This window comes from Cricetulus griseus (assembly GCF_003668045.3).
Source record: "Cricetulus griseus strain 17A/GY chromosome 1 unlocalized genomic scaffold, alternate assembly CriGri-PICRH-1.0 chr1_0, whole genome shotgun sequence".
Taxonomy (NCBI): domain Eukaryota; kingdom Metazoa; phylum Chordata; class Mammalia; order Rodentia; family Cricetidae; genus Cricetulus; species Cricetulus griseus.
Genome location: NW_023276806.1, coordinates 209,042,757 through 209,069,371, shown reverse-complemented (window position 1 = coordinate 209,069,371; position 26,615 = coordinate 209,042,757). Strand labels below are relative to the sequence as shown.

Below are 26,615 nucleotides of genomic sequence, written 5' to 3'. Positions count from 1 at the left end.
TTGACTTTTTTTTTTCAAGCATCCAGGGTGTTTACTGAATGTTAGACATGGGGTCCCATATTTACTTTTCTGCCCTGTCCGATTTTTATAGGGATTGGTTTTCTTGGCATTCTCTGTTCATTTAAAGGTATTTATTTTTTATTTTGCAGAAAATGTGCTTAGTTCTTTATTTTCTGATGATATATTGATCACAACATGTTTATATGCTGTTGATTTTTCTTCCAACATAATTGCATTATTTTTCACCTATGAAAATCCTAACCTGTAGAGAAAAACAGTCAAGTCTGGTAATTCCATTCATTCAGAGCAGTATCACCATTTCTACTTTACATAGAAAAGAAACTATTGCATAATTTAGCTTCAAAACCAAGACCTAATTCATTCAGTTTCACTCTGCTTGCTAGTGTTAACTTCCCAAGAAATGTCCTCAGATGTGAGCAAAGTAAAGTTGAGAACTCAGTGAAAGGAGTCCTGGAAAGAAAGGTCCACCTGATGTAACACCTGGTCTCCACCCCTGTCCCCTTTCTTAATAGATAATGGTTTCTTTCCATTATGGCACAGCCATCATGACAAAAATGGATCTACTGCCTGTTTCTCTGTGCAGCTGTTTAATTTTTGTCATGTGCAAACCCAGGGGAAATGGATCATCCAATAGCATTGCCTGCCTTTAATCCTAGTACTAGGAAGCATGGCGGGGGGGGGGGGGGAAGGGGGGGTAAGGCCAGTTTGAGACTAGCCTCAACAACATACAAGATCTTGTCTCACTCAGAAGATAATGAAGGGGAGGAAGGGAGGGAGGGAAGAAGGAAGGAAGGAAAGAAATGGATTAAGCCACTCTTGAGCACAGATCTCCTATTTGGAACTAGAACACGCCTTATGCCAGGACATTTTCCACCCCCACCCCCAGACAGGAGGGGATGTCTGATTCACTAGTGAGCAATGTATCAGCTTCCTTTCCTCTAGATGTGTCTCCCTCTTGGTTCACATTCTGACTGCCCAGTCAGGTTCATCCTTTCCAAACGGCATATGAATGTAGCAGGAAAGGGTTGCTAAGCTTAGTTTATTTTAACTTACATATGTAGAAGAATGTAATCTGTGAATTTATTTTATTCAGTGTTCCTGGCTTTAATTGAACAAAATCTGGTAGAGTGTCTACACAATCTGAATTACAAACTCCCATTCATCTATTAGACTAAAATATAAAAAAAAAGAAAGAAACTGCTTTTGGTTTCAAGCCTTTTAGCATGTGCTGAACAATGGGGAAGTCCAACCTCCACATTTCCAAGGACAACGAAATGTTCTTGTATGAGCTACCATTTATTAATGGGGTAAATGCCCATCCATCAATCAGGACTTTGGCAGTTCACTGAATGCCCTAAATGGTATTTTTTTTCAATATACACAATAGTAAAACAAGTGTCCATTTATTCTTTTTTCCCAAAAGTTGGATGTTTTCAGCCATTCTTAAAAGAACAAAGATGTTTGCTACCAGATTATGAATTTATGAGACAAAAATCTGGAGGATAGAATGCATTCTATTTTTTTCCTCTTTACCCTGGCCATATCAGGCTTGGACAAAGATCTTAATCATATATTGAAAGTAGAAAATGCACAATTGGCTTTTTCTTGGGCTAAAAGTCTGTCATTTTCAGCTTCTAAAATGATGACCAAGAGAAGGGCTGAGATAACCTCATAAAAATAAGAATGAAAGCACTATCTCTCTTTAAAGAAACACTTGTGTAATGCCCAATAAAGTGCTAAGAGCCGTTCCTAGTTCCACTCATTATAACATGTGGATATTATTCTAGTACCAAGTTTAACATGTTTTCTTCTAATGCTATCTATATATGAATCTTTAATAAACATGCAGATCTAGATCTTTTTATGAAATTCCATGTAATGTATAAGTTGTTATTTTCATTATAACTTTTTTCTTTAAACAAGAGAATGTTTATGCCCTTTGTCAGTTATATCGTCATATGATATTTAAAATCACTTGTTGAGCTCAATTACTGTGTTGATCACATTTAAAACAATATGTTTTAGAAACAGCAGCAAAACCAAAATAAAAATAAGAAATCATGCACAATTTGCAAAGATTATATGTTAGGGAAACACTCTTTAAAAATTGAGTCAAACCTGGGTGGTACATGTTTTGGTCCTAGCTACTGGGGAAGCTGGGATAGAAAGATTTCAAGTTTAAGGTATGCCTGCACCATGGAAAGTTCAAAGACAACATGGGCAATGCAGCAGGGCTGTCTTGAAACAAATAAAGGTTGAGGGTATCACTACATAGTACAGCACTTACCTCACAAGCAAGGCATTTGGTTTAAAATCCTAGCACTACTAAATAAATAATCGAACAGGAAGGAAGGAGGGAGGGAGGGAGGGAGGAGGGAGGGAGGGAGGGAGGGAGGGAGGGAGGAAGGAAGGAAGGAAGGAAGGAAGGAAGGAAGGAAGGAAGGAAAACTGGGAAGCAGGCAAGTAAAAGACAGAAAATGGTTTGACTCCCAAGGTAAATAGATTCCATCAAAGTCTTTTCATTCCAAGTTACATTTGTTTCCAAAGGTGGTCACTCCTTTATTTTTCTCTGCACATTTACAACTAGAATTGCCATTTAAATACATTCACGGGACATACTTACACTAAAAAAGAATCCAGTATTTGAAATTCAAATTTAACTAAGTCTCCGACACCTTTACTTCTTAAATCTCTGTGGGGATATGGGCTTACTCTTTAAACTAGTGGTTCCTGTTTGGCACTTACTGTGGCCTCTGTCTTGGAAAGACTTTAAGGGTTTCAGGAACTTGAAACTGAGTTAGAGGAAAACCACGAGATGGCCAAGGGTGGGGAAATAACAAATAGCTTTATTTAAACTGTAGAGAGAAGTAGAGGAATGAAACACTGGGCAGGTATTCGGAGTGGTCTTTCCCACAGCTGTGGCCAACTTCCTCATTTCTGTTGAGAGCAAGCCCAACTAGCTAGGGCATGGCTCAGGATAATAAACATGGGTGTTACATTTATTAGATGTCAGTGTGTGCTGTGTAAATGAATGCCAGTGTATCCCATGATTTATTAAGGCCTTCACTTATTTGAATATTTTATGTAGTCTTCCATAGAGTCATAGTTTATGGTAGGGCCATAGCACCCTGAACGTGCCTGATCTCTATTTGATGTAAAGTTGTTTTTATGCACTTGACTTTGTGTATGAACTCACAAGTTCATATTTTTCCTGGATATTATTTGTTTGTGATTTGCAAGGAGTTAAGGAAGCACTATGAAACTGCTGACCAAAAGGAAGAAGGAAAGAAACAGTTTCATTGACTCCTATAAGCTTAAAATATGCTGGGATTCAGATAGTCAAATGATGGTGAGAACCTCCCTCTCTCCATGTCTGAGCTCTTCTGCCAGTGGCATCAGCTTTAACTCTGGCTGGTTCTACCCACATAGTAGCAAAGATGGCCCTCATTACCCCCAAGGTGGTATCATCTGTATGCTTGGAATCTCTAAACATGAGTGGATCTCTGCCAGCATGCATACAGTTGTCCTTGCTTTGGTCATGTGCTCACCCTGACTGAGCACTGGCTCAGAAGACTAGAGCTCATTGAAAGGCCAGACTGGTAAGCATACTCTCCCTGCAGTGAGGTGTGGGCAGCATGATTGATAGGCAATCTCAGTAGATGGGGCAGAGAGAGTTTTCAAACTAGCTGCTAGAGGAAGAAACAATGGGTGCTGAGCAGGTACAAATAAATGTTCATTTAAGTACTGTGCCTTCTGAAGAAAACCTTTCCCCTAGAAATGCAACTAATTAAAAACAGTTCAAAGAAGCATCGTATATTTTAAAAATTAGAAATACTGAAGAGACCTTGATTTCTTGTGTACGTTTAGCTAACATTTTATCTCTTTGAACACATGTCATATAAAAAGATGAGAATAATGTTTACAGTATGATTATAATTAGAGAAGATGATATAACTGAGTAGATCTTGTAAACTAGAAAGTGCTTTCAACGTAGTTGTATATCGTTGTTACTTGTGAGAAGAAGTAGTTCCTGAAGCAAAGTTAATTGTGTACAAGTTTACAAAGCATCTAATAAATAAATGTAATAAATAATAGACATCTAATAAATGTAACACCCATGTTTATTATCCTGAGCCATGCCCTAGCCAGTTCAGCTTACTCTCAAATTACACCTGCTGTGATTTCTTCTGAGGAATCAGTCTTTGAGTACAGCACTATGTTTTTAAAGTTGGTACAATTTAAAGTGGCACAAATGCGACTCAACAAATACCCACAGTATTGCTAGATTTGGACGGGATGATATGACCAATGCAAGATATTTTAATGAAAAACCTTGAAGTAGATAGGTATCAGACAAGAGTTGAGTGGCAGATTGGAAGGTTAGGCTGAGCCTGAATTCATAGTTAAGAGGCTATCTCTAATGAAAAGACTCCTAAATGCCACAAGTTTAATAATCAAGAGAGCATGGAGGTGTTCATTTGCAGGAAATGTTTGTTCAGTGACAGTATACTCGCTACCAACTGCAGAGAAATAAAGAAATGTTTTATAGGTGATTCAGTTTCATCTGCTATGTGCACACTTCAAGAGAATGAATTAGTCAGTCTGTTTGAATCGTCTTTATATGCTCCACTTAGTAAAAAAAAAAAAAATCAGTTAAATGGCTAGCACTATTTCAAAAAAAAAGGGAGCAGTGGTAAAAAAAAAAAAAAGATATTATGTGTTGAAAGGCTGATTCAGACACATCACAGGAATAAATGTATCAAGACAAAAATATATGGAAGTGAGTATTTCTCAAGTCACTACCATTATAAACATTAAAACTTCTGGCATAGTCAGTTCTGGCATGGAGCTGAGAAGCAAGAGTAATGTATGCAAGTTGGTGACACTGGTGTGACAGGTAATTGTAGAAAAGTTGTTACTGAGATCAGAATTGTTCCAGTCAGAACATACTTTGGAGTTCATTGGTTCAGTTCAGGAATGGCAGTAAATATTTAATAACCATTCCTGAGAGGGAGGACAAAACTCTAGTTTGCAGTATTTGCCAATTCATATGCTGTAACACCCCCATCATGCTGATTTTGTATTATGAAGATAAGTTCACTGAAATATAAGCTAGGAAGAGATGCACAAAATAGATGTCTAAGCCAATACCAAAGGACCCTAGCATGCTACTGGCTCAAAACTCACTTTATAAACTAGAAAGTTGCTGAAGCCAAAAAAAAAAATATTGAGTGACTTGTTTGGGTCATATAACTTAGCTTCATTGACACAACTAAAGATAGGTTCTGCTTCTCAAAATTATGAATGCATAATGAGGATTGCTAAGCCCGTTTAAACTGCATGGCCAAGCTGCATTTCCCTTCTTTGAACTTCTTGCCTTGAATTTAAACTGTTGTGCAGTTGTCTGTCTCTCCTACTAGTGTCTGTTCTCACTGACAGTTGGAAAGTCATTTAATCATCTTTGAATCTTCAGCCCTCCTCTTGATATCTGGCATGTTATAGATGCCTGTCTATGTTTTCTGGGATTTTTGAACAAACAATGATAATAGAGAACATTCATTGACCTACCATGGCCAGGAACTACACTAACATGCATTCATCATTGAATTTACAGAGCAATCCTCACAAATGAGGTGAGTTCCTGACCAGAGTATATGGTTGTACACTTGGCACCAGAGTCTGGGCTTGACACTCTGGCCTCATCAACACACACCTTTGTAAACAGAGACTAGTCTTTTTTTTTTTTTTTTTTTTTGGTTTGTTGAGACAGGGTTTCTCTGTGTAGCTTTGGAGCCTATCCTGGCACTCGCTCTGGAGACCAGACTGGCCTCGAACTCACAGAGATCCGCCTACCTCTGCCTCCCGAGTGCTGGGATTAAAGGCGTGTGCCACCAACGCCAGGCTGAGACTAGTCTTAATTAGATGGAATGTCTAAGAAGATGGCATGCATTAAATGATTAATTGCATCCTTCCTCTCTACTGGTTTTCTTTTGCTTTGCTGTCCCAACGAGTGAGATAACAAAAAGCTGCTTTGTACATTTGCTGAATTCTAGTCAGTTAAGCACTGGTACAGTGAGTAATATCTTTATCAGCCTTAGAACATGATTCTTATTTTTAAGACTCTATGTAATCCCTCAGATTGTAAAAATAAAATATCATTCTGAAACTTCTTTCACAAGAGAAAAACAAAACCCATGCATACTCTCAGTACTGTTTTGATGGACATCAACTTGGATGCAAATTAATTATAATGCTGTTTGACCTTCCTTTGGGAAATATGCAATCATTTATTTCCCTCATGTCATATTTTTGGAGAAAATACAGAAATAGTGTTCCCAATCTTGGAAGATATACTAATATATGTCACGTTGAGAAAACATTCAGTTTTTCATATAATATATAATCTGGACTGATAAGACAATTTGCCCCCAGTCCTTTCTTTTCATTCCTTCTTGTTTCTCTCATTGGTACAAAAAATGTTCAAATATATTTCAAAACAATGAGAATCATACATTAAAATATCAAGTTCAATGCCCAGTGTGTGTGTGTGTGTGTGTGTGTGTGTGTGTGTGTGTGTGTGTGTGTGTGTGCGTGCGTGCGTGTGTGTGTGTGTGTGTGTGTGTGTGTGTGTGTGTGTGTGTATTCTAAAATGGTCATATGTCTTCAAAATATCCCCTCTTTTTGATCCTTAAGGACAATCACATGAGAGTATTGGACTGTGGCCACAGAGGTGGATGGAAGGGCTGGGGTCACAGTTGTGATGATGAAGCTTCTGTGACATCCGTTTAGGGAACCACTTCAGTGTTAAGGAAGCCTCTGAGGGTGGGCTCGTCACACTGGGTGACTCCTGACATGCATGCTCATCCAGAAGGGGAGGCTAACCATACTTCCTTCTTCACAGGATGTGTGTGGAGAGAAATCAGACGGTTTAGCAGAATGCCCAGCATGTGGTAAGCACACAATGCATGTTACTGTTGTTTTATTATCATATGGCTTATACCTCTTCCAGCAATCTATCTTACTGAAGCTTTCTTTTGCTCTCTGGTACAACCGTGATTTTCTAGCTTTGCTACAAATCACCTCAAAGCCTAGCTCTTCAACCAGATCCCTTCATGTGGACCCTGGAGACTACTGTGTCCCCAACTGTCTGCGCCAAGTTTCTTCTCTTTTGTGAATGTGAAGAGGTGGTCCCAGAATGTTGATTGTGTCTTACATTAAAGGAGCCCTGGGGCTCAATGAAACCCTTAGAGCTGTTCTTTCATTCATTTCTTTCAGATCTCCATTTGCAGGCTCGGCTTTGGCTATTTTGAACCTCTTCATCCAGCTGAAGGTTCCTAGTCTCTCTGTATCCATTACTTGAAGCACATTTCTGTGCACTCTGATTTACTTTTAGAACATAAAGATGTCATGTTCTGAACCTCTCTCTGTTCCTGTTAGAACATAGAGATGTCATGTTCTAAACCTCTCACTGTTCCTGTACTGTCATGTGACTTCTCTCTGCCTGACCTCTCTTACGTTCCGGGAATCTTAGAAATACCTGTTTGGAATATTGCATCATCAGCTTTGTCTCTCACTTGTGCCTGTCACCCCACTTCTCAGACTCTAGTAATTGCCACTATCCTGCCCACACCATGCGTTCTCCACTGGTTCTCTGCTTTGCACGAAACCAGTGTGTCTGTGAGGAATCTTCATTCCCTGTTCTCCTTGAGGACTGAATTCTAGCCTCATTTGCAGTCTGGTTTCCTTTCTACTCACATAGCTCTCTGTTAACTTGTTGCCTCTACCAACGAACTATGCACTTTGCAGAGAAGAACACTGTGTCCTTGTAGGCACCAAATCAGTGTTAGTAGAAGAGAAAGTCCTTGCAAATAAGCATATGTCTTTCTAATTTAACAGTGAACTCCAACCAACTACTATTGCCTTCTGCTTGTTCTTGCTTGAATAAACACTCTACTTCCTCAAAACACATATTCTCTTGCACTTAACAGCATTGAAAACTACTGTTAAATCTATTGAAACCACTCTTTTGAAGGTCAACAAGTAGTTCTTTCCTATATAGACTATGTTCTTCTTGAGATCATCACCTAGCTTCTATAACACGAAAACAATGCTGGTTCTTGGTGTCACAATTCCTTCTTGACTCTTCACTTAGTTGTTTTAGTGTAGGTATTTGCCCAGATTTAATTCATTGGCCATCCCTTATTCTTCTAGTCCTACCATAAGCATGCCAACCTAGGTTTTAACTATCACTACTACAGATATACCTGGGTAGAAATTTATTTCTATTATTCTAAGTGAAGTAACAAGTACCCCAAGTTTGGACTTGCATTTCTTCCTGATTCCACTTGCCTCTGTGTTACTTTAAGCAGATGTGTCTCCCCTGGTCCAGTCATGCCTCTCATCCATAAGGGCAATTTTCCTCAGAAACAGTTCATTATTCACCTCTGTTATTTGGCATAGATGTTCCATCTGCTCAGAAATTTCATTCGTCATGTATTCCAAGCACCTGCTTCCTGATGAATAATGTGAACCCTTCCAGCCATTCCTATAGTAGAACATTTACTCAGTTCCCATGACTTAATTAAACTCAGTGTGCTTAAAAACTATGTCTTTTAGCTAACTTCCTATGCTGCCTGCCATGCTGTTGTAACCCATTCTACTTCTGCCCAAATGACTCCCACTCATCTTTACCTCCCCTTTCTTCTGTCCAGCCAGGTGTCAAATCTGACTTACTTAACTGTGCCTCTCATTGCCTCTTTCTGTTCTTGGAGCCACCATGTTGCTTCTGGCCCTCTTTTGCTTCATTCTAGGCTATCAGAGTTGCCACCCAACCATTTCTTTAAAGCTTCCAATTCTTAGAAATTTAATAGAACCAAAGTCAACAAATATGTTGACTCAAGTTCTTATTTTTGAATCTACTGTTTATCTTTATTTACACACAGATTTAATATATATTTGTTTGATGCCAGCTGTGTTCCACGCTCCCCTGTACCCAATTCTTGAAATACAGTGATGAGTCAGATATATGCTGTCCTCCTAATGGACCTTACAACATAACGAATTTGTAACTATTTTTCATATCATGATTCTATACAGAGGCCATCGCTCCCTTTCTTGATACTTGTAGTTTTGGGCTTTGTGCTGGGTGGGTTGTCATAATGATAGGTAAAATAGTCATGAGTCTCTCTGTGTTACTTATTAGCCAGTTTTAGATTCACTGAAAGGCAGGAACGATTGGACGATGCCCCATTTTCCATAGTGTAAGCACAGAACCATGCACATATTAGTTGCTTGGTGATGTTGAGTATAGTTTCATAGATCCAAAGTTAGTCTTTGCCATAGCTGTAATGCCGAATATGGTTTAAACATCCTTTAGCTCCCTGAGAAAACACAAGTGATAGGTATTTAGTTTCTTTCTAGATCCTCTAGATCCTCTCTATTGGAAAACAATACCCTACCGCTGCTGATATCTATTAATGGTAGAATTCACATACTTTTAAAAATGGAATAGCAAAGCAGTTATGCTTCCTGGGAGAAACACTGGTCCATGGTGAGATAATGTTCTTGGTACTAAAGAGCTTTTTTGACTTGATAATGAACAATATGTTGTTTTTATTTCCCCTGGGAAATAGCTCTAAAACTTTAGTTCTGAAGATTAAATTTCACTTTACACATTTCAGCCTGCTGATTTTTGAAGTCCTGGTGATCTTGCGTTAGGCACTTGTCTGTCTGAAACAATAGGTTGACAATAGCCAAATTATAACCATACCTTTTCCTTGCACACAAAATCCTATAAACAGCATGTGATCGCTGGCTTCTAGGATTTATGATTGTTTTCTTCCAAAAGGAAGCTAAATTTAGCGGAGTAATTCTACATGCTCCCAAGGAAACAATGCCTGCTGTGATTTCTAGAATAAATGAATCTGAACCACAGTTCCTTTACTTGACTAACCAAGAAAGTTTAAGTATCAACCTAGTCATTAGCCACAGATATGAAACCACATTAAGCAACCAGCAAGGGGTTAAGAAAGAATGTGCAATGTTTCTTATTCAGGGGTTGAACGTCTCTCAGTTGCTGCATGGGCCTCAACACAGAACATTGTTTGCATCACATAATGGGCCTTGAAAATTACTCGTTTGTGGCTTGACTTCTAAAATTAAACTATGTGGAGTCATGTCCAGCCCTACAATGCATCTTTATGTGAAGCCGGCTAGCAGTTTTTGTTTTCATGCTATGTAAAAATTCCAATTAGGAAATGTTATTTCTGCTAGTGAGGCTGGAGTAGCGCTTCCATTTCTCCTCTTTGCTTCTAATGACGACTCAACAGCTCTTGCCTGACTGTGTCTTGGCAGATCAACTTGTCACAATGAAGGCTCCCACCGTGCTGTCACCTGGCATTCTGGTGCTGCTGCTGACCTTGCTGCATAGGAGCCATGGGGAGTGCAAGGAGGCCCTAGTGAAGTCCGAGATGAACATGAATATGAAGTACCAGCTTCCCAACTTTACCTCAGAAACCCCAATCCAGAATGTCGTTCTACACGGGCATCATATTTACCTCGGAGCCACAAACTACATTTACGTTTTAAGTGACAAAGACCTTCAGAAGGTGTCCGAGTACAAGACTGGGCCCGTGTTGGAGCACCCAGATTGTTTTCCGTGTCAGGACTGCAGCAGCAAAGCCAATTCATCAGGAGGTGTCTGGAAAGACAATATCAACATGGCTCTGCTTGTTGACACATACTATGACGATCAACTCATTAGCTGTGGCAGTGTCAACAGAGGGACCTGCCAGCGGCATGTCCTTCCTCCCGACAATACTGCTGACATACAGTCCGAGGTTCACTGCATGTTCTCCCCACATGTGGATGAAGAATCAGGCCAGTGTCCTGACTGCGTAGTGAGTGCCCTGGGAGCCAAAGTCCTCCTGTCTGAAAAGGACCGGTTTATCAATTTCTTCGTGGGGAATACAATAAATTCTACCTACTTTCCTGATCATTCATTGCATTCGATATCGGTGAGACGCCTGAAGGAAACACAAGATGGCTTTAAGTTTTTGACAGACCAGTCCTATATTGATGTCTTACCTGAATTCCGAGATTCTTACCCCATAAAGTACATACATGCCTTTGAAAGCAACCATTTTATTTACTTTTTGACTGTCCAAAAGGAAACCCTAGATGCTCAGACTTTTCATACAAGAATAATCAGGTTCTGTTCTGTAGACTCTGGGTTGCACTCCTACATGGAAATGCCTCTGGAGTGTATTCTCACAGAAAAAAGAAGGAAGAGATCCACAAGGGAAGAGGTGTTTAATATCCTCCAAGCTGCTTATGTCAGTAAACCAGGAGCCAATCTCGCTAAGCAAATAGGAGCCAGCCCAAATGATGACATACTCTACGGTGTGTTCGCACAAAGCAAGCCAGACTCTGCTGAACCCATGAATCGATCGGCAGTCTGTGCATTCCCTATCAAATATGTCAATGAATTCTTCAACAAGATAGTCAACAAAAACAACGTGAGATGTCTCCAGCATTTTTATGGACCCAACCATGAGCACTGTTTCAATAGGGTAAGTCACATACCACTTAAAATTGGGTATAAAGCAGAATAGATGACAGTCTAAAGACAAGGATATCAAGGCTTTTCTGTGGTTAGTCAATGATTTGTATTCAAGATATTTACAAATTCTTTGTAGGAAAATTAGGAAATTGGGTTTCATTAATGATTAAAATAATATCTTATGAAATTAATGTGGAGCTAGGGTGGTAGCTCAGTCGGTGAAATGTTTATTGTGTAATCATGGGGAGTTGAGTTCCATTCCAAGAATGCATGTGAAGAAAACAGGTGTGGTGGTGCATGCTTCTAACCCCAGTACTAATAACAGAAATGCCTTGGGCTCACCAGTCAGTCAGTCATTTTAGCCTAATTGGCAGTCTCTAGGCCGCCAAGAAGGACCTTCTCTCAAATAAATGAATAAAAACAAACAGGTACTGGGGAGTGACACCCAAGGCTCAGTTCTGGCCTCCATGTGCCTACACAAAAAAATAAATGCACACACACACACACACACACACACACACACACACACACACACACCAGTCCTGACTAAGACATATTGCCCAGTCGCATGTTTAATATACTTTGTAAACTCTGTAAGACACAATGGGATCCTTCAACAGGCTGCCCTTTTCTTCAGTGGAAAATACTACAAACGGATAGAAGAAAACGGGAGGGCTTTCAGAAACCTGGGATTCAAAAGTGCAAGTGTGGTGTGCAGAGCATCTTGGAGAAAACACTTGCCCTGCATCCAGCAAGCTAGCTGAGCAACAGGAGTTTAAAGAGCCTATTGGGAGTTCCTCCCAGGGCATATGACCTTGATCCTTGGATTTTGTCCTGTGAAAGTTAAAAAGACAGTTGACTTTGCAGGGCCATACTGGTATCTTATCTCGTTTTATTTCTTACATTTCAGCCTCCTGGTTGTAAATGTCCTTACTCATTTTAGAAAGTCTCAAAACCTTCTGAACTTTATCTTACCCTCTTTGACGTTTTTTTAGTGTTCCAGGGGGAACAAAGAGGCAGGATTATCCAATAAAATGCAGACCAGTTTTATCACGCAGGAAAAAATGCCCCAAAAGCCACACCTGAAACCATTGTCACTCCCATCTCAAAAATTCTTGTGGGAAACAAGATGTAACTTGCCAACAGTCTCCTTGCAAGGGAAGCCAAGTTTTGCAGTGGCCAAATTCCATAAAGACAAATAACCTGCAAAGCTCCGTTCTTTAGTTGCCTGTTTATCTTCTCCACTTAGTAATGGCTGAAATTCTTCTGAAACCGAGACTACACACACTCTGCTTTCGCATACCTGGGCCACAGAAAGTTCCAATAATCAGCATATAGTCATTTCCCAGCTTTGTCGTAAAACGATGGCAGCAAGAACAAAATGATTTACAGGACTTGAGCTGTTGGGAAGCCTCTGAGAAATAAGATGACTTTGTTTTTGTCTTGGCTGATTAACTTGGCCAGATATCAGGTGACCCATCTAATGATATCTTGGAATCGAGTCTTTATTTTTAGCATGAAATTTCACGACTAGACACACATTGAGTACTTTTGATATTAATATCTTTTTTTCATGGACAGACTTGAGTGTTCTTTGGACAAGCTGAAAGATGCTTGTACCTTTCTACTTAGGCTCATGAGCAGTTCTAGTGATTCATCAGAGGGGCTTTTTGCCCTCCCTTCTCCCTACCATATATAAAAAGTATTTCTACTGCAGGACCAAGAACTAGGTACCATGAAAAACCATCTTCTGTTCAGGGATACAGCAGGTGTTTCGGGCCTAACTTGCTTACTGATGGTCAAGTTACGTTGCTTTCTCTCCCCTCACGGTCTACAGGCGTCTTCTCACAACTGCAACAGGAAAGCCCCTTTGAGTCATCCGATGATTCTGAGAGCACATCATTTTCACCCGTGTCTTATTTGTGCTTCAGACCTTGTCTCTACATATAATTCCATTTCTGGGAGCTTATCCCAAGCCGTAGATGCTCATCCATGGAATACTAGTGTTTTTTGTTCTAATAGACCTTCTCTAAGAATATAATCTTAGGCCAGATGGTGGTGGTGTATGCCTTTAATCCCATCACCCCACAGGCAGAGGCAGACAGTTGTCTGAGTTAGAGGCCAGCCTGGTCTATAGAGTGAATTCCAAGACAGCCGGAGCTAAGAATATGGTCTTGATTCTCACGATATACACATTTTTTTTTCTGTTGAGCTTGAATGTGGCTCTTAAAGGACTCACTTAGAGTGACATCTAACTGTGTATTTTACTAGTATGCACATCCACAATAATTTCAAATTCATTTAAAATATTTTTCTGTCTTTTTTTAACCCATTCATTGGTGAAACTTTATAAACATCTCAATTTAGTATGGATTCCTGCTATTTTAGGCTAATACGTATTCCATTAGCTGTTATTAGGCAAAATAAAATCATTGAGAAAATGCCCCTATAATATGGAAGCTTTGTTATAACCCAACTTTAGGAGGATTTAGAAAAAAACTCCTCTTATTTGGAGATACATAGCATTATAAATCCTTTAGCCCACTTCAAATTACTAGAATCTCCTCCAATCTTACATAAGGAATTTATTAACTTGAAAGTCCAGAAAAAATAGTTTATGAACACTGAGATAATTATTGCAAATGCAAATCAGTGTTGAATAGGAGAGCTATTTAAAAATCCCAAAATCAGCAGCAATCCTATTCTGTAAGTATACTACGTATTTTACTTGGAGATTTGAAATACTATATTTTAGAAAAGCTTTTTACTGGATGTTGAGATAGGAAAGGTTCTTTATATAAAATATTGTTAATGTATTGCACTCTTTTCTCTAGAGTTCCATTAACAAAGTTTCATTCTACTGTGTAAACACTTGAAAAAGTAAACTTGTAGTAAATATTTCTCCAACATCTTAGTCATCTTTTTTTAGTTTTTTTATTAAAATTGTTTTCATACAGTGTATTTGATCATATTCTTTCCCCTCCCCCAACTCCTCCCAGATCCTCTCCACCTCCCTACTCAACTAACCTCATGTTCTCTATGCCAGCTCTCTCTTCCTCAGGAAAAAAAAAAGAAAAACAAAAAAGAAAAATAAAAAAAGGTAGATAAAATATACCAGAATCAAATAAAAATAACACACACAAGGAAAGAAAGGAAGGAAGAGAGAGAGAGAGAGAGAGAGAGAGAGAGAGAGAGAGAGAGAGAGAGAGAGAGAGCCTGTTTTGTATTGGCAGCACGGGGGCCTTCCTGAATGTGGTTGATATACTCAGTGACATAGTGGTCATCTTAATAATGAATAGTGGATCAACTGTTGGGGAAACAATGATACTTGGTACCAGGCACTCAAGGGTGAAAGGCCTGGTTTACAGAACACTTCTGTGACTTCTGCCCTGCTGCTTAACTTCTTGCAGGCTGGGTTTCATCGGCAACATGGAACTAACATACCCTCCTTCACAGGTGCTCACAACGTGTGCAGTGATTCTGTAATCCACCTGGCATAGTAGAATGACTACAAAATTAGCTCCTTGGGAATCAGTACAGTCTAAATGAAAGAAGACTTAGGTCCAAGATATGGGTTCAGGCCTGCACCCCACTCTTTTCTACTGCTGACCTTGAGAACTTTATTTACATTCTCTAGGCATTCTGGCCTCCTGTGGAACCTATTATATGGAAAAGTACAATAATACCCAACGGTCCTGGCTTGGTCCCATACTCATATTAAATGATAGCTATTACTATAAAATTCTTATGTAAAGGGAGGCTATTTCAAATGATCAGTTGGTTTCTTTAAAGAAAGGGGGTATATTGTGGTTCTGTTTTTCCTGAGAGTCTTCACTGCCCTCTCTTTATATTATGAGTGACAAAATTCCGTACAACTTAATTAGTTAATGTCTAAATGGGCTAACACCAAGGGCGGCAACTGAATCCAATTGAATTACACTTAAGAAAATCGGTTTCATTCCCTGACTTAAATTTTAAACTAGCCCTGGCACAGAAAGATATCCTGGTTATGTATTTCAAGTCAAACTTTGCATTAAGAATTAGACAGTATAGCTCCAGAAAAAGTCAACCATGTAGGTTGTTTTTATTGAGCTTCCTTGTTTCTCAAATATCACTTGTACTCCAATTCAAAGGGTAGCCAACTGCTTCCCAAAATAAAGGAAACTAAAGGTAGTAATTTTCCATCTCCGTTCTTGAGTGCCAGGGTTAAAGGGTCACCACTCCAAGCAGTCAGAGGGAGAAAGGAAAGCAATTACAACAGTTTTCAATAAAAATCAAAATAAAAAAGATGCAAACAAGGAATTAAGCATAAGCAGCAAAACAAACATTCAGTGATGTTTCTTATCACTATCATAAAGATGATAGATGGGTAAAATTGAGTTACATTTAAGTTGTAATGGAAGAAAATAATTGCAGCATTCCATCAGGAAACCACAAGGTCCATTATTGATCTGTCCTCCTCGGGGCATGTCTTGTAATATTTAATAAAATAAACAGAGATTTATAAGTCTCTCTAGGCCATGTATCTATACTCTCCCACACTACTCAAGCTGTAGATGTGCAGTCAGCATTAGAAATAACATCCATGTCATTTGCTTGGTTTGCCATTGCTCATTTAGACTATGTAGTGCTCTCAAGAGAATGTGTTTTGTATAAGGAGTGAAATATGTAAAGTCAGATTACAAAGGGCGTGTGTGTGTGTGTGTGTGTGTGTGTGTGTGTGTGTGTGTGTGTGTGTGTGTGTGTGTTCCTGTATTCAGGAATGAGGGCCTGTTACCCTTTGTACTGTTACTGAGGATTCTTCATTCTTGATATTAGACATTGCTCCAAACTTAAACATAAATATCTTGGCTGTATACCAAATGTAATTGCTACCAAGGCAAATCTTTTAAGAAAGAAAATCCTTGAGGTTCAAGGATTCAGTGTACTTTACTTTAAAAAAAAAATCTAGCTAAAACTGTAGTAATTTTTCACTGGATTCTTTTCCATAGCTGTTGGCTCTCTTCTCTTCCAGACTCAGCAAGTTGCTACTTCCTGGCTTATTTGAATTCTCCCTGCTATCCATTGCATACAAAATGGCACAGTGCATTTTTTTTTATTTAAGAGAAACTTGAAATTAATTTCCTTCCAGAATTTCATAATATTCTCTGATTTCATTGGGCACACCCTGGGGCTATTTTTACAAAGCAGCAAATTAGCCGTTAGTGCCTCCTGACTTTTCCCCATTTCCTTGTAACCCCCTTAAACCATCACATGTCTGTTCCCAAGCCCATCCCAGGAATGATCTAAAAATGTCACAGGACAATGCTTTCATAAACCAAAAGCAAAAGGACAGAGTTCAAGTTGGCACTCTGACCAACAGTGCAGGTAGCCTTTACCTGGGGATGGTATTCACTCCGGATGTGAGTAACAGTCTCTCCCACATGTGGGACAGCTGAGGTTAGCCACGCCCCTTGCAGTTTAAGAGTGCATTTTGTTCTTCAGTGTCTTTTAAAGCAGGGCATGACTGTGTTAAGTTGCTGATCCCTACATGGTGATTCATTTAGGGAAATTGCTGTATTGCCTGTATTGGACAAGAAGTCCAACAGGAAAAGAAATGGATTTTGAAGGTAACTTGAAAAAGGTAACATTCTGAAACCACGGTACCAATATGTGATGTTTCCATTCCCACATTCCACAGTTAGAGATAACTGGAAGCATGCGGAACCCCACATGTTGATAAGGATAATAACCTATTGCGTAATAATAGACTTTTTTAACATACTGTAATGTTGCACCCTTCCTCCAGACTTCTGTCTTAACTGTGGCCATCCCTCTCTGTATTCTTATCTCCTCTTTCAAACAAGAAAAACAAGGATCTGCCAGAGCTTAGAGAAGACTCACCAGGAATTTCCGCTGGTACTTATTTGTGGATTGGTACAAATACTGACACAGTGGGTTCAGAATGACCATTTGCCCAGGTATGTGCTGTAAGTCACATCCCAAATGCCCATGGAGGGCTCGGAAGTATCGGGCAAATGAAACCAAAGGCTTAACTACTCTTGAAGTCAATAAAACTACCTTGACTTTTTTTTTTTAAATCATGGATGTGGTAAGTGATTCGAGGATCCTGGATACATTCCAGTCTGCTAATTATATATTTTTCAAACTAAAATGCTCCAGGAGGGTTCATTTGCATATGACTCATCAGCTGGGCAATATTGACTTCCTATTCTAAAAGCCAGGCTCTACCTTGGAGAAGCAATTTTCTGCACTTACCTGAGACCTAGGCTAATGTGCGAACAGACGAAGTGTGTGTACAAAGATGCTTCAGGAAGATTTGTCCATCTTTCAGAAGGAAAAGGAAAGGGAAATGTCTAACCAGTGCATGCTAACATAGAATGAAACTTGGTTTTAACTATTGTCCATGCTCACATGTGGGAAAGATGGTTTATAAATTAGATAAAAAGATGCATCTAATGTTATACTTCACTTACGTTATTTGGGTATATTGCCGAAATGTTCATCAATCAGAGAACATTAAATGGCAGATGACACTTCAGATTGCGCTGTAGGTAAAAAGGGTGAATTAAGGTCATTTGGGGTTTGGAAGGCATTCTGATATAGAGCTGACTTTATGGAAATTCAGTTTGTTGTGTTGTCATCACAAAATGCATAGATGATTCATGGTGGCCTAGAATGTAGGTCTGTGTACCAGGAGAATTCGAATTTGAATGCTCAGTTTTCTGCCAATAGTTTACATTTAAAATATCTGATTAACACTTAGCATCTCACAGGCAGCCCGCTAGCACTGAAGGTGAAGAGGCACTCAGGATTTGGGGACAAAGCAGAACTGGCCCACGGGCTCTGAGTGAATCAATAGTGTTTAGTGCTAATGCACTAAACAGGTTACAAGCACTAATGCGGTGGCAGTCAATAGCAAAAATGAATGTCTCTAAAAATTATCTTGACAATAGAATGTGCAATATTTTCCATTTATTTTCAGCTAATTGCATTGCAACCTTGTTCTTCCATCTTATTAGTTTAAGCTAAGTGCCAGAGCCTAACTGTTTTATTTAGGGCATAAAATGAGCAGATACTTGTGAACACTATTTTCAGCAAGAGGAAAAAGGATTTATTATGCAACCAGGATTCAATAGGAAGCCCAATAGTGACTGAGTGCTAACTGGCAGTAGGGCAGTGGAGTGGGAAACCAGCCATACATGACACTTGCTTCCATGCAGCAATGGATTAGTACAGACGGCAGTGAGTGACCAAGTCACTCAAGTAGACAAGATGTCCTAAATTCATGACATAATCTGTGAATATAAATGAAAGGCAATATCTAAGTTTTATGGTTTAATCTTAAAAGACTGTTCCGGGGTGATAAATGTTAACTTTTACATGAAGCTTAAAACTGTAGGAAAAGCACTATATCTTTAATATATTTATAATATATTGGGCAAACATATACCATGTCTAATACACTAATAAGCATGACCTATTTCATAGCCTTATGTCTGAAGCATAAATTGCTACATTTAACTAACTTTTTAAAGTGGGCCGGGCCATGAAAGTGCATTATTTTATACTTAACAAAGATATCAGAAGGTGTAGTGTCCTGCTGAGAGTTTAACTTTTAAAAATATATTTCATTATGCAAAATTATCAGTGTGTTTTAGTAAAGCTTACTGTGAAGTAGGTTATATATGCATGGCTAGAAGCTATAGGTACTGTTTGAGCTGTGCTCACTCACTGCCTTTCATAGCCTAGCACCCCATCAGCTTCTTTGGAAGTAGATAGGTTCTCTGCTGGGATGGATTATTTCTTCCTTGGCTCTCTGCCTCTCTTTTGTGTCAACACTCAGTATTTGTGGAGACATTTCTTCTGCAGATGGAAAGGGTTCTCCTATTACTCATGAGTCCTATGACGAAGAATCATGCAACTCAGAGAACACAAAAATAAGTCCTTTTGAAAGCCACAGTATTATAGACGTTAATAGAATGTGAGGAGATACGATGCTGAGGTGGCCCAAGTCACATTGTGCTGTGTCTGCAGAGTGTACCCTTCACAATTACGTCCCTTTTTAGTGTGCTTCCTGCTCATGAGCGTCATGTGGCTGTGAGGCCAAGCGGGAGCCAAGTGCTCCCAGGACCCATGCCCGTCTCATGAGCACCTCCTGAATGTCCCAGTGTGTGCTCTCCAGCCAGGGCCATCTTTGTGTTGGCAATTCCTTCATCTTTGCTGCACACACATAAAGCCTTTCTCTATCACGCTAATCATCTTCATCTGTTGATATGTATTTAATTATGCAGATATCTACACGGGGAAAGGTCTCAGTAGGGAGGGCTTTGCCATGCTTTCCTACCAAGCATCTACATTGCAGATCATGACAACAAATACTGCTCATTTGAACTCAGAAGTCTCCAACTAAATCTATACATTTAAACAATAAAGAACATGGGAATCATGGGAGTATATGCTCTTGGATAAATTTGCACACGGATTTCTATGAATAAATCGTAAACGGTGTTCTTTTCATCATCTGCACAAGCTGTGAAGGTTTGAAGTATAAAAGGTGTAAGAAACACCTTTCTCTGTGCTTGTTTGTTCGCTTTTGTTTGGCCAACAAAGAAAGGGTGTTTGCCAAGGGGATAGGATGCATTTAATCTTCGGAGCTTGGTCCTGTGCCTACAAGTCAGGCAGGTCACTGGCTTGCCCCTTCCTGCAGCTCGTAATTACAGGCAGAGGGCTATCTAGTTTCCAGTAAAGTGACCAAAATCTTGAGTGTAATGCACTGTTTATAAGAGCAAGTGGATGGAAGAAATATACACAGTTTGGGAAAAGAAAATAGGAAAGTGAAACTATTTTCTTCATATTTTCAACAACACGAGACAGTCTAAGTCTCTAGAAATGCCCCAAAGTGCAATAATAGAGGTGAACCTTGGGTCACATAGGTAATCCCAGTACTTAGTAACTTGAATTATTATGGGGAGTTCACAATGGGATGGGATACATCTGATAATTTATTATGTAGAAACTAATTTGTGACTCCATTGTCATGGTAAACAAAAAGTAGTAACCACGTTAGTACAGGTGATTGAGAATATTTTTACTTTGAAAATGAGCCCATTACATTGGATTTATCTGGAGACACTGTGGGAAAAAAAATAGCACTGTTTCTTACTCTCAACTAAGCTCAGACTTCTTTAAGTATAATTACTATAAAAGTGGTCAGTCACTCGAGGTATAACTAGGCATATAACATACAATTTCAATCTTATCATTGTCCCAATGCTAGGAATACCCAGTGGGATTTAAAAATTACGATATGTAAGTGGTAGTTAATGATAGTAGGTGAAACTTGTAGTTGAGGTTGAAAAGTCCAATGTTTAAGATTTAAGTTGGTGACATATACAAAGAGAACTTAAACATAATCCGACCTTACAGATGGTGTCACGTTATGGTAAATTGTGACCATTTTCTCACCTACTAGAAAGAAAGTTCCTTGTTGAAAAATGAGAAGCCTGCCTATTTCCATAAACTCTAGGGTAACAAAGGTGAAGGCCGTTGCTGTCAGGCAGCTTGAGACTCTGGTCAGATGACAGCCATTGGATTGAGTGCACAGGGGCTCACGAAGAGAAGGGTTGGGGACTGTTGGGAAAGTGAACACTGACATTTTCATAAATAAATGCTGCTTTTGTATTAGAGCTTTCCCTGCATTTTGGGCTCTAGGAAGCATCTGATATAACTCCCGGAACTTTATTTCTCTGTAGGTTAACGGTTCAAGAAATAGTCAAGAAACAGTTCAGTTTCTATTTTGTCTGTGAATATATAATAAACTCTCCATTCCATTCCAGTGAATGGGTGGATAGCTACTTCAACAATGATAGCTGGATCGCTTCCTTTACTTTTTTTTTTTTTTTTTTTTTTTTTGCTTTAGTGTGGCTTTTATGTTATACCCCGAGCTACAGGCAAATCACAAAATAAATTGAACTATTGTTTGCTTAATGCTCTGTTTCCTTCTAGCCTATTCTTGTCTATCAACCTCAACCCAGTTCCCCAGTGGCTCAGGAAACCCTCCACTGGGATTAAGTAATCGTTTACACAACCTCTCTCATTCATTAACCCATGTTGACATTCTCCTCCTGCAGGCCTGCCTTGCTTAGGGATTCCTTAAGCGCCTTATCCAGCTTTTAGGGTCGATGCAAACAACACCTATTTAATCAGGAAATTTAATATTTCCAAGGAATCATTTGGCCTGCCTCAGCCTTCTTCATGAACAGCCTCCTATTCCATCTTCAAAATAAAATCTGGATTCATTCCCAGTAAATGTGTAGTTTAAAAACCTTTAATTTCTCTCTTTCCACGTATTTAGAAACCAGAAATAGAAAATGTTATTGCTTCTATCAGGTTTTTTCTTTTTTTTGTTAGTGTGTTAAAAATGATGCCAATAAGATAAAATTAGATCACCCTAGATCTGTCCTCATCTCTACTGAGTCTGTCTCCAGAGTCTCAATGATGTGGTAATCTTTTGTGTTTTTACAGCTACAACCATAGGAAAAATCAGGGGAGGCCCCAGTGGTGGAGAATAAAGTCCACACTCATTAGGATACTATTCAAGGAGTCCCTGACTTGGGCCCTCATTTCCTTCACATGTAGTAGAATGCCAACCAAGAACTGACTCGTGGTAGAAGATAATAGAAGCCCGTGGCTTGCACTGCTGGCCACTTTCTGGCATTTTAGTATCCCATCACACCTATGCCAAGTTACCACTGAAACAGGTTTTGTCATTGAGTAAAAACAAGGAGGGGAATTGCACCAGTGGCTCTGTGAACTGGTACAAAGTGGCTCAAGTGCATTGCTGAACTCTGCCCTGTACCCAGCCTGTCACTGCTGTAGCTGATTGGGTCTGTGGGTCTCCATCACATCCCGGCCTTCTAATACCGGTTCCATGGTCTGCCTCGATTTCCTCCATCACTCATTTTGTCAACCTCAGTTTTCTTCTCCATTCCTTTTTAATTCTCCTAGTCTCTAGCTCCCCTCCCGCCACACCCCTGTCTATAAAGTCTTCTGATTTTATAGTGACATTCATTACCCATTTCAACACATCTCTTAGCACATGCAGTGTGATGTATTTTCCACTCATATTGTTATCCCCTGATATGGATGACACATTCTAGCTCCATATACCTGGTACTTAAACAACAGTTTGAACAAAACACAAATTTATCAAACAAGTCATTATAACACAGATCCGTATTTCAAATAAATGATCCATAAATTTCAAACATTTTACTAAAATGTTTATTAGTAAAAATACCATTTCCTGTAAACTACCTCTTGTTCTTCCCCTCAAATCTCTAAAAACTAATTTATAGAGTAGTGGTTTTTGAAGATTTAAATTAACAGTGAGGAGAAACTAAAAAGTTCTATTTCTTCCAGCTTATGTCTTAAGGTGGAAGCTCCACCCCAGCCCCTGGCATCCATATACCCAAAGAGTCTGGGATGTTATGGTGGAGGTTCCACCCAACCCCCCCCCCATCTCCCCCTCTCCCTCAAATCCCTGCTGCATCTCAGAAAGCCTGACAAATGAAGACCCTTCCCCCAGAGATGCTCAAGACCATTCCCACAGGGTATTTAAAGGGGGTCCCCCCAACCCCCCCCCCATCTCCCCATCTCCCTCAAAACCCTGCTGCATCTCAGAAAGCCTGACAAATGAAGACCCTTCCCCCAGAGATGCTCAAGACCATTCCCACAGGGTATTTAAACTGCCCCTCAGAAAACAGACTTGTAGTTTGCTGGTCCCTCTTTCCAATCTCCGGTCTGGGGATTGGAAGGCCATCTGGGAGTGCTGTATCCATTAAACGTGGGCTTTTTCTAATTCAGTTTGGTTTGGTCTAGTCTGGATTGCTGCATCAGTGGAGAGGCCTATTGGGGTGCAGAAACTTTTCACTATGTTTCCTCCTTACACCCCTAAACATTGCAAATGCACAGGTGCACCCCATCCACTTTGGGAAGATGGTGATTCCAAGAGGGAAAAAATGAAAGGAGATAAAAAGAGAGAAGGAAGGTGGCCAGATAGAAATCACTGGATTTGGTAGTTAACTGAAACCAGAAAAGAGTTAAATCCATTAAGATGCTTCAGAAGGAGGACATCTCTGCTCCTTCTGATCTTCTGGAACATTCCCAGAACTGAGTGATACTGCTGGGGAAAGGAACTTTGGTCATCTATGGGGTATTGCTCATATAGTGACAGTCACAGTGGTAGCCTTCCTTGACATTTGCCTTTGCAGCCCACAGGCTTTCTCTGCTAGACACTGATCACGGTTTCACATTTAAAATGATGCATGGATAATGAAAAGAATAAATGCCTTTATCAGTATCACCCTTTATGGCCACAAGATTCCCCCTCACTTGGCACCATTTCATAGTCATGAAATACATGCTAGGCAGAGAAACTCTCTCCTGGACTGGAAAAGCCCATTTGAAATGAGAGAATTGGGTTGGGACTCTTTGCCCACTCATGAAGCTTCTGATAAGTAGTTCAAGTCTAAAACCAGATGAGAAAACACGAAATGGGTGTCACTTGTTAGTGCTAAGGTGGAAAAGAGGGATAAGAGCTATTGACAGATAGATTAATGACAGGCTAGAATATAGTCACAGACTTCAACAATATACCAGGGCATGATTGAACACCTTTGTTTCATCCATCTTTCACCCCTTCTAATCTTCTGCTAAGACAGTCATTAGATACTCCTTATTGACAGTGAGCCTGCTAGGCCCACAAGGAAGCTGTGGCTCTTTCTGCAGTCAGGAAAAGCATCTTCCCTTTGATTGGCTAATGTAGTGTAATGATTGGCTTTGTGTCATCTGGTTTTCTAATATCTCTATGAACTAGGTGCATTGCAGTTTGGTTTCTCTTAACTAAATAGAGAAAGACAGGAAAAGCTCCTCACAGCATCAAAATCTGCCATACTTGGAACAATTTTATGAATCACTGTCACTCCTTGCTGAGACTGAAGCACAATATGAAGGCTGCTAACCAAAACCACATGGGCTCAGCCTGTTTTATATCTGATTCACCTTGGGAAATGATAAAGATGCAAAAGTTCTAACAATTCCAGTTCCAAAGCCCCTACCACTGTAGAATTTTGAGTGTTCTAATCCCAAGAGTAGACATATATTTATGTATGAATGTAGGTATCTGTACACATGCAAATAGAAAGCCATACACGTATGTACATAAAATATAATCTGTTCCAAGAATTTATCCTTCTGTAGTCCAACTTCTGTCAAGACCTCACTCAGCATCCATCTCTGCTACGACGTTTTGCAGCTGTTCAAGCCCATACTGTTCTAATTCTCACTCCTTCCTAGTCTTACAGCACTCGAGGCCAGTGCAGTGTTTTCAGTTACAGATCAGCTGAGTTCTTTGTTGTACATAATTAGTTGTGTGTTTTTATGACTTAGTCTCTTCTCTGCCTATGTGCACAGTGCCTTCAGAAGAGAGGTTGAAAAACCATTTTGACACATGTGTCAAGTTGAGAATGATTTTTACCTTTTTAAAGAGTTACATACCTACTCAAAAAGTAATCTCATGGGGTCCTATGACCTTCAAAGTCTAACATATTTATTATGTCTTTTTAATTCTTTGAAAACTTCATAAATACATATAGTACATCCTATCATACCCATTCCCTATTTCCACCCTCTAATTCCCCTTTCCCCTGCAAATCACTCTTCCAGCTTCATGTCCTGTTATTTTTTTTTATGTATAACCCGTTGAATCCATTTAGTGCTACTATATTTGAACACAGGTGTGGGTCATCCATGAAGGGATGACTATAGTCTCTTCTAGTCCCTTTCCAAAATAAAAGGACTCAGCTAAGAGTGGGCTTTGTGAGCCCCTCCCCTCTCTACGCTGAAACCTTTGACTGACTTGGTCTTGAGCAAGTAACCATAATAAAAGCACAATACTTCCTTGATACAATAATGAGAAATATGACTGGTGGTTTGGCTTGGTATGTGCTTAGCATTTGCAGACCTTTGGGCTCAATCTTCAGCAGTGGTGGGGGTTGGGGTTAAATGATTTATAGAATTCCTACATTCAAGCAGAGAAGAATCTTCCCTCCCAAATGGGGAGGGAAAATGATGGATTTGAGTCAGGCCTGTCCAAATATAGCCTGCAGGCAGATGTGGAGCCATGCTGGCCCTGAGGGGTACAAACCCACTGGGTGTGTAGAATTAGGTCACCACCGCCCGGCAAGTGAGGCTCTGGCTGCTGCAGCGTAGTCACCTGGTGACTCACCAGTGCTGAGCCAGCAGCTGGCCAACCAAAGGCCTGTTTGTGCTATGTTGGTGGCTGGACAGACTGAAAGGATCTCCTTCACCGGCTTGCCTTTAACTCTGCGCCCAGCTTTGCTCTTCTGCTAGACTCACAACTAGACTGCGAGAGTAGGCTTCAGGCAGTCATGATCCCGGAGCAGGTGAAGCCGTATCTCAGAATTTCTTCATCTAGGAAGAACCAGTGAGGAAACATCTTCCTTTCAAGCTCTGCCCTGAGAACATCATCAGACTTGAGTTCTCTTCCTAGCACAAGACAAGGTCCAGGCAGCACCAGCTTTTGACACTAAAGACTAAGCCTGCTCTGCCAAGGAGCTGATTCCTCTGCACCATACAAGAAGTCCTGGGCTTTAGTGTGGATGATCACTGTTCAAGTGACTGGGGAGTTAAACTTCATCTGCAAGAAGCATGTCCAGAGCCCTGTGCACCTGCCTTCAGCAGCTCCCCTGCATCCCCACAGGAATGGCAGAGCTCCTGACACTAACATAGTCGAGTGTTTAGCCAACTGGAGAGAAAGGACACTTTGCACTTTGAAAGCTGAGTCTCCCACAAAGCTATTACTAGGACTTATGCAAAATGTGACTATGCATAAAGTTTGTATTAAAAGCTTCTGTTAATCTGCTATGGTCAAGGATGTAAGAGCTGGTATGAGTAAGCTGGAATGGTTTCACAAAACTACATTTAAAAAAAATCATCTACATGCCTGATA

At 39.9% G+C, this 26,615-nt stretch overlaps 1 protein-coding gene across 4 annotated transcripts in view; it reads left to right on the top strand.

The window, feature by feature from the left end:
• Met (MET proto-oncogene, receptor tyrosine kinase) overlaps nt 1–26,615 on the top strand; it is a 107,364-nt gene that overhangs the window by 17,052 nt on the left and 63,697 nt on the right. For 3 of the 4 annotated variants that reach the window (XM_027389942.2, XM_035452056.1, XM_027389941.2), the window contains exons 2-3: nt 6,923–6,971; nt 10,375–11,591. In XM_027389942.2, coding sequence (XP_027245743.1) covers nt 10,389–11,591 — 1,203 coding nt within the window. In that variant the 5' untranslated portion in view covers nt 6,923–6,971; nt 10,375–10,388. The remainder of the gene's footprint in view (nt 1–6,922; nt 6,972–10,374; nt 11,592–26,615) is intronic. The other variant, XM_027389943.2, reaches the window with a different exon arrangement.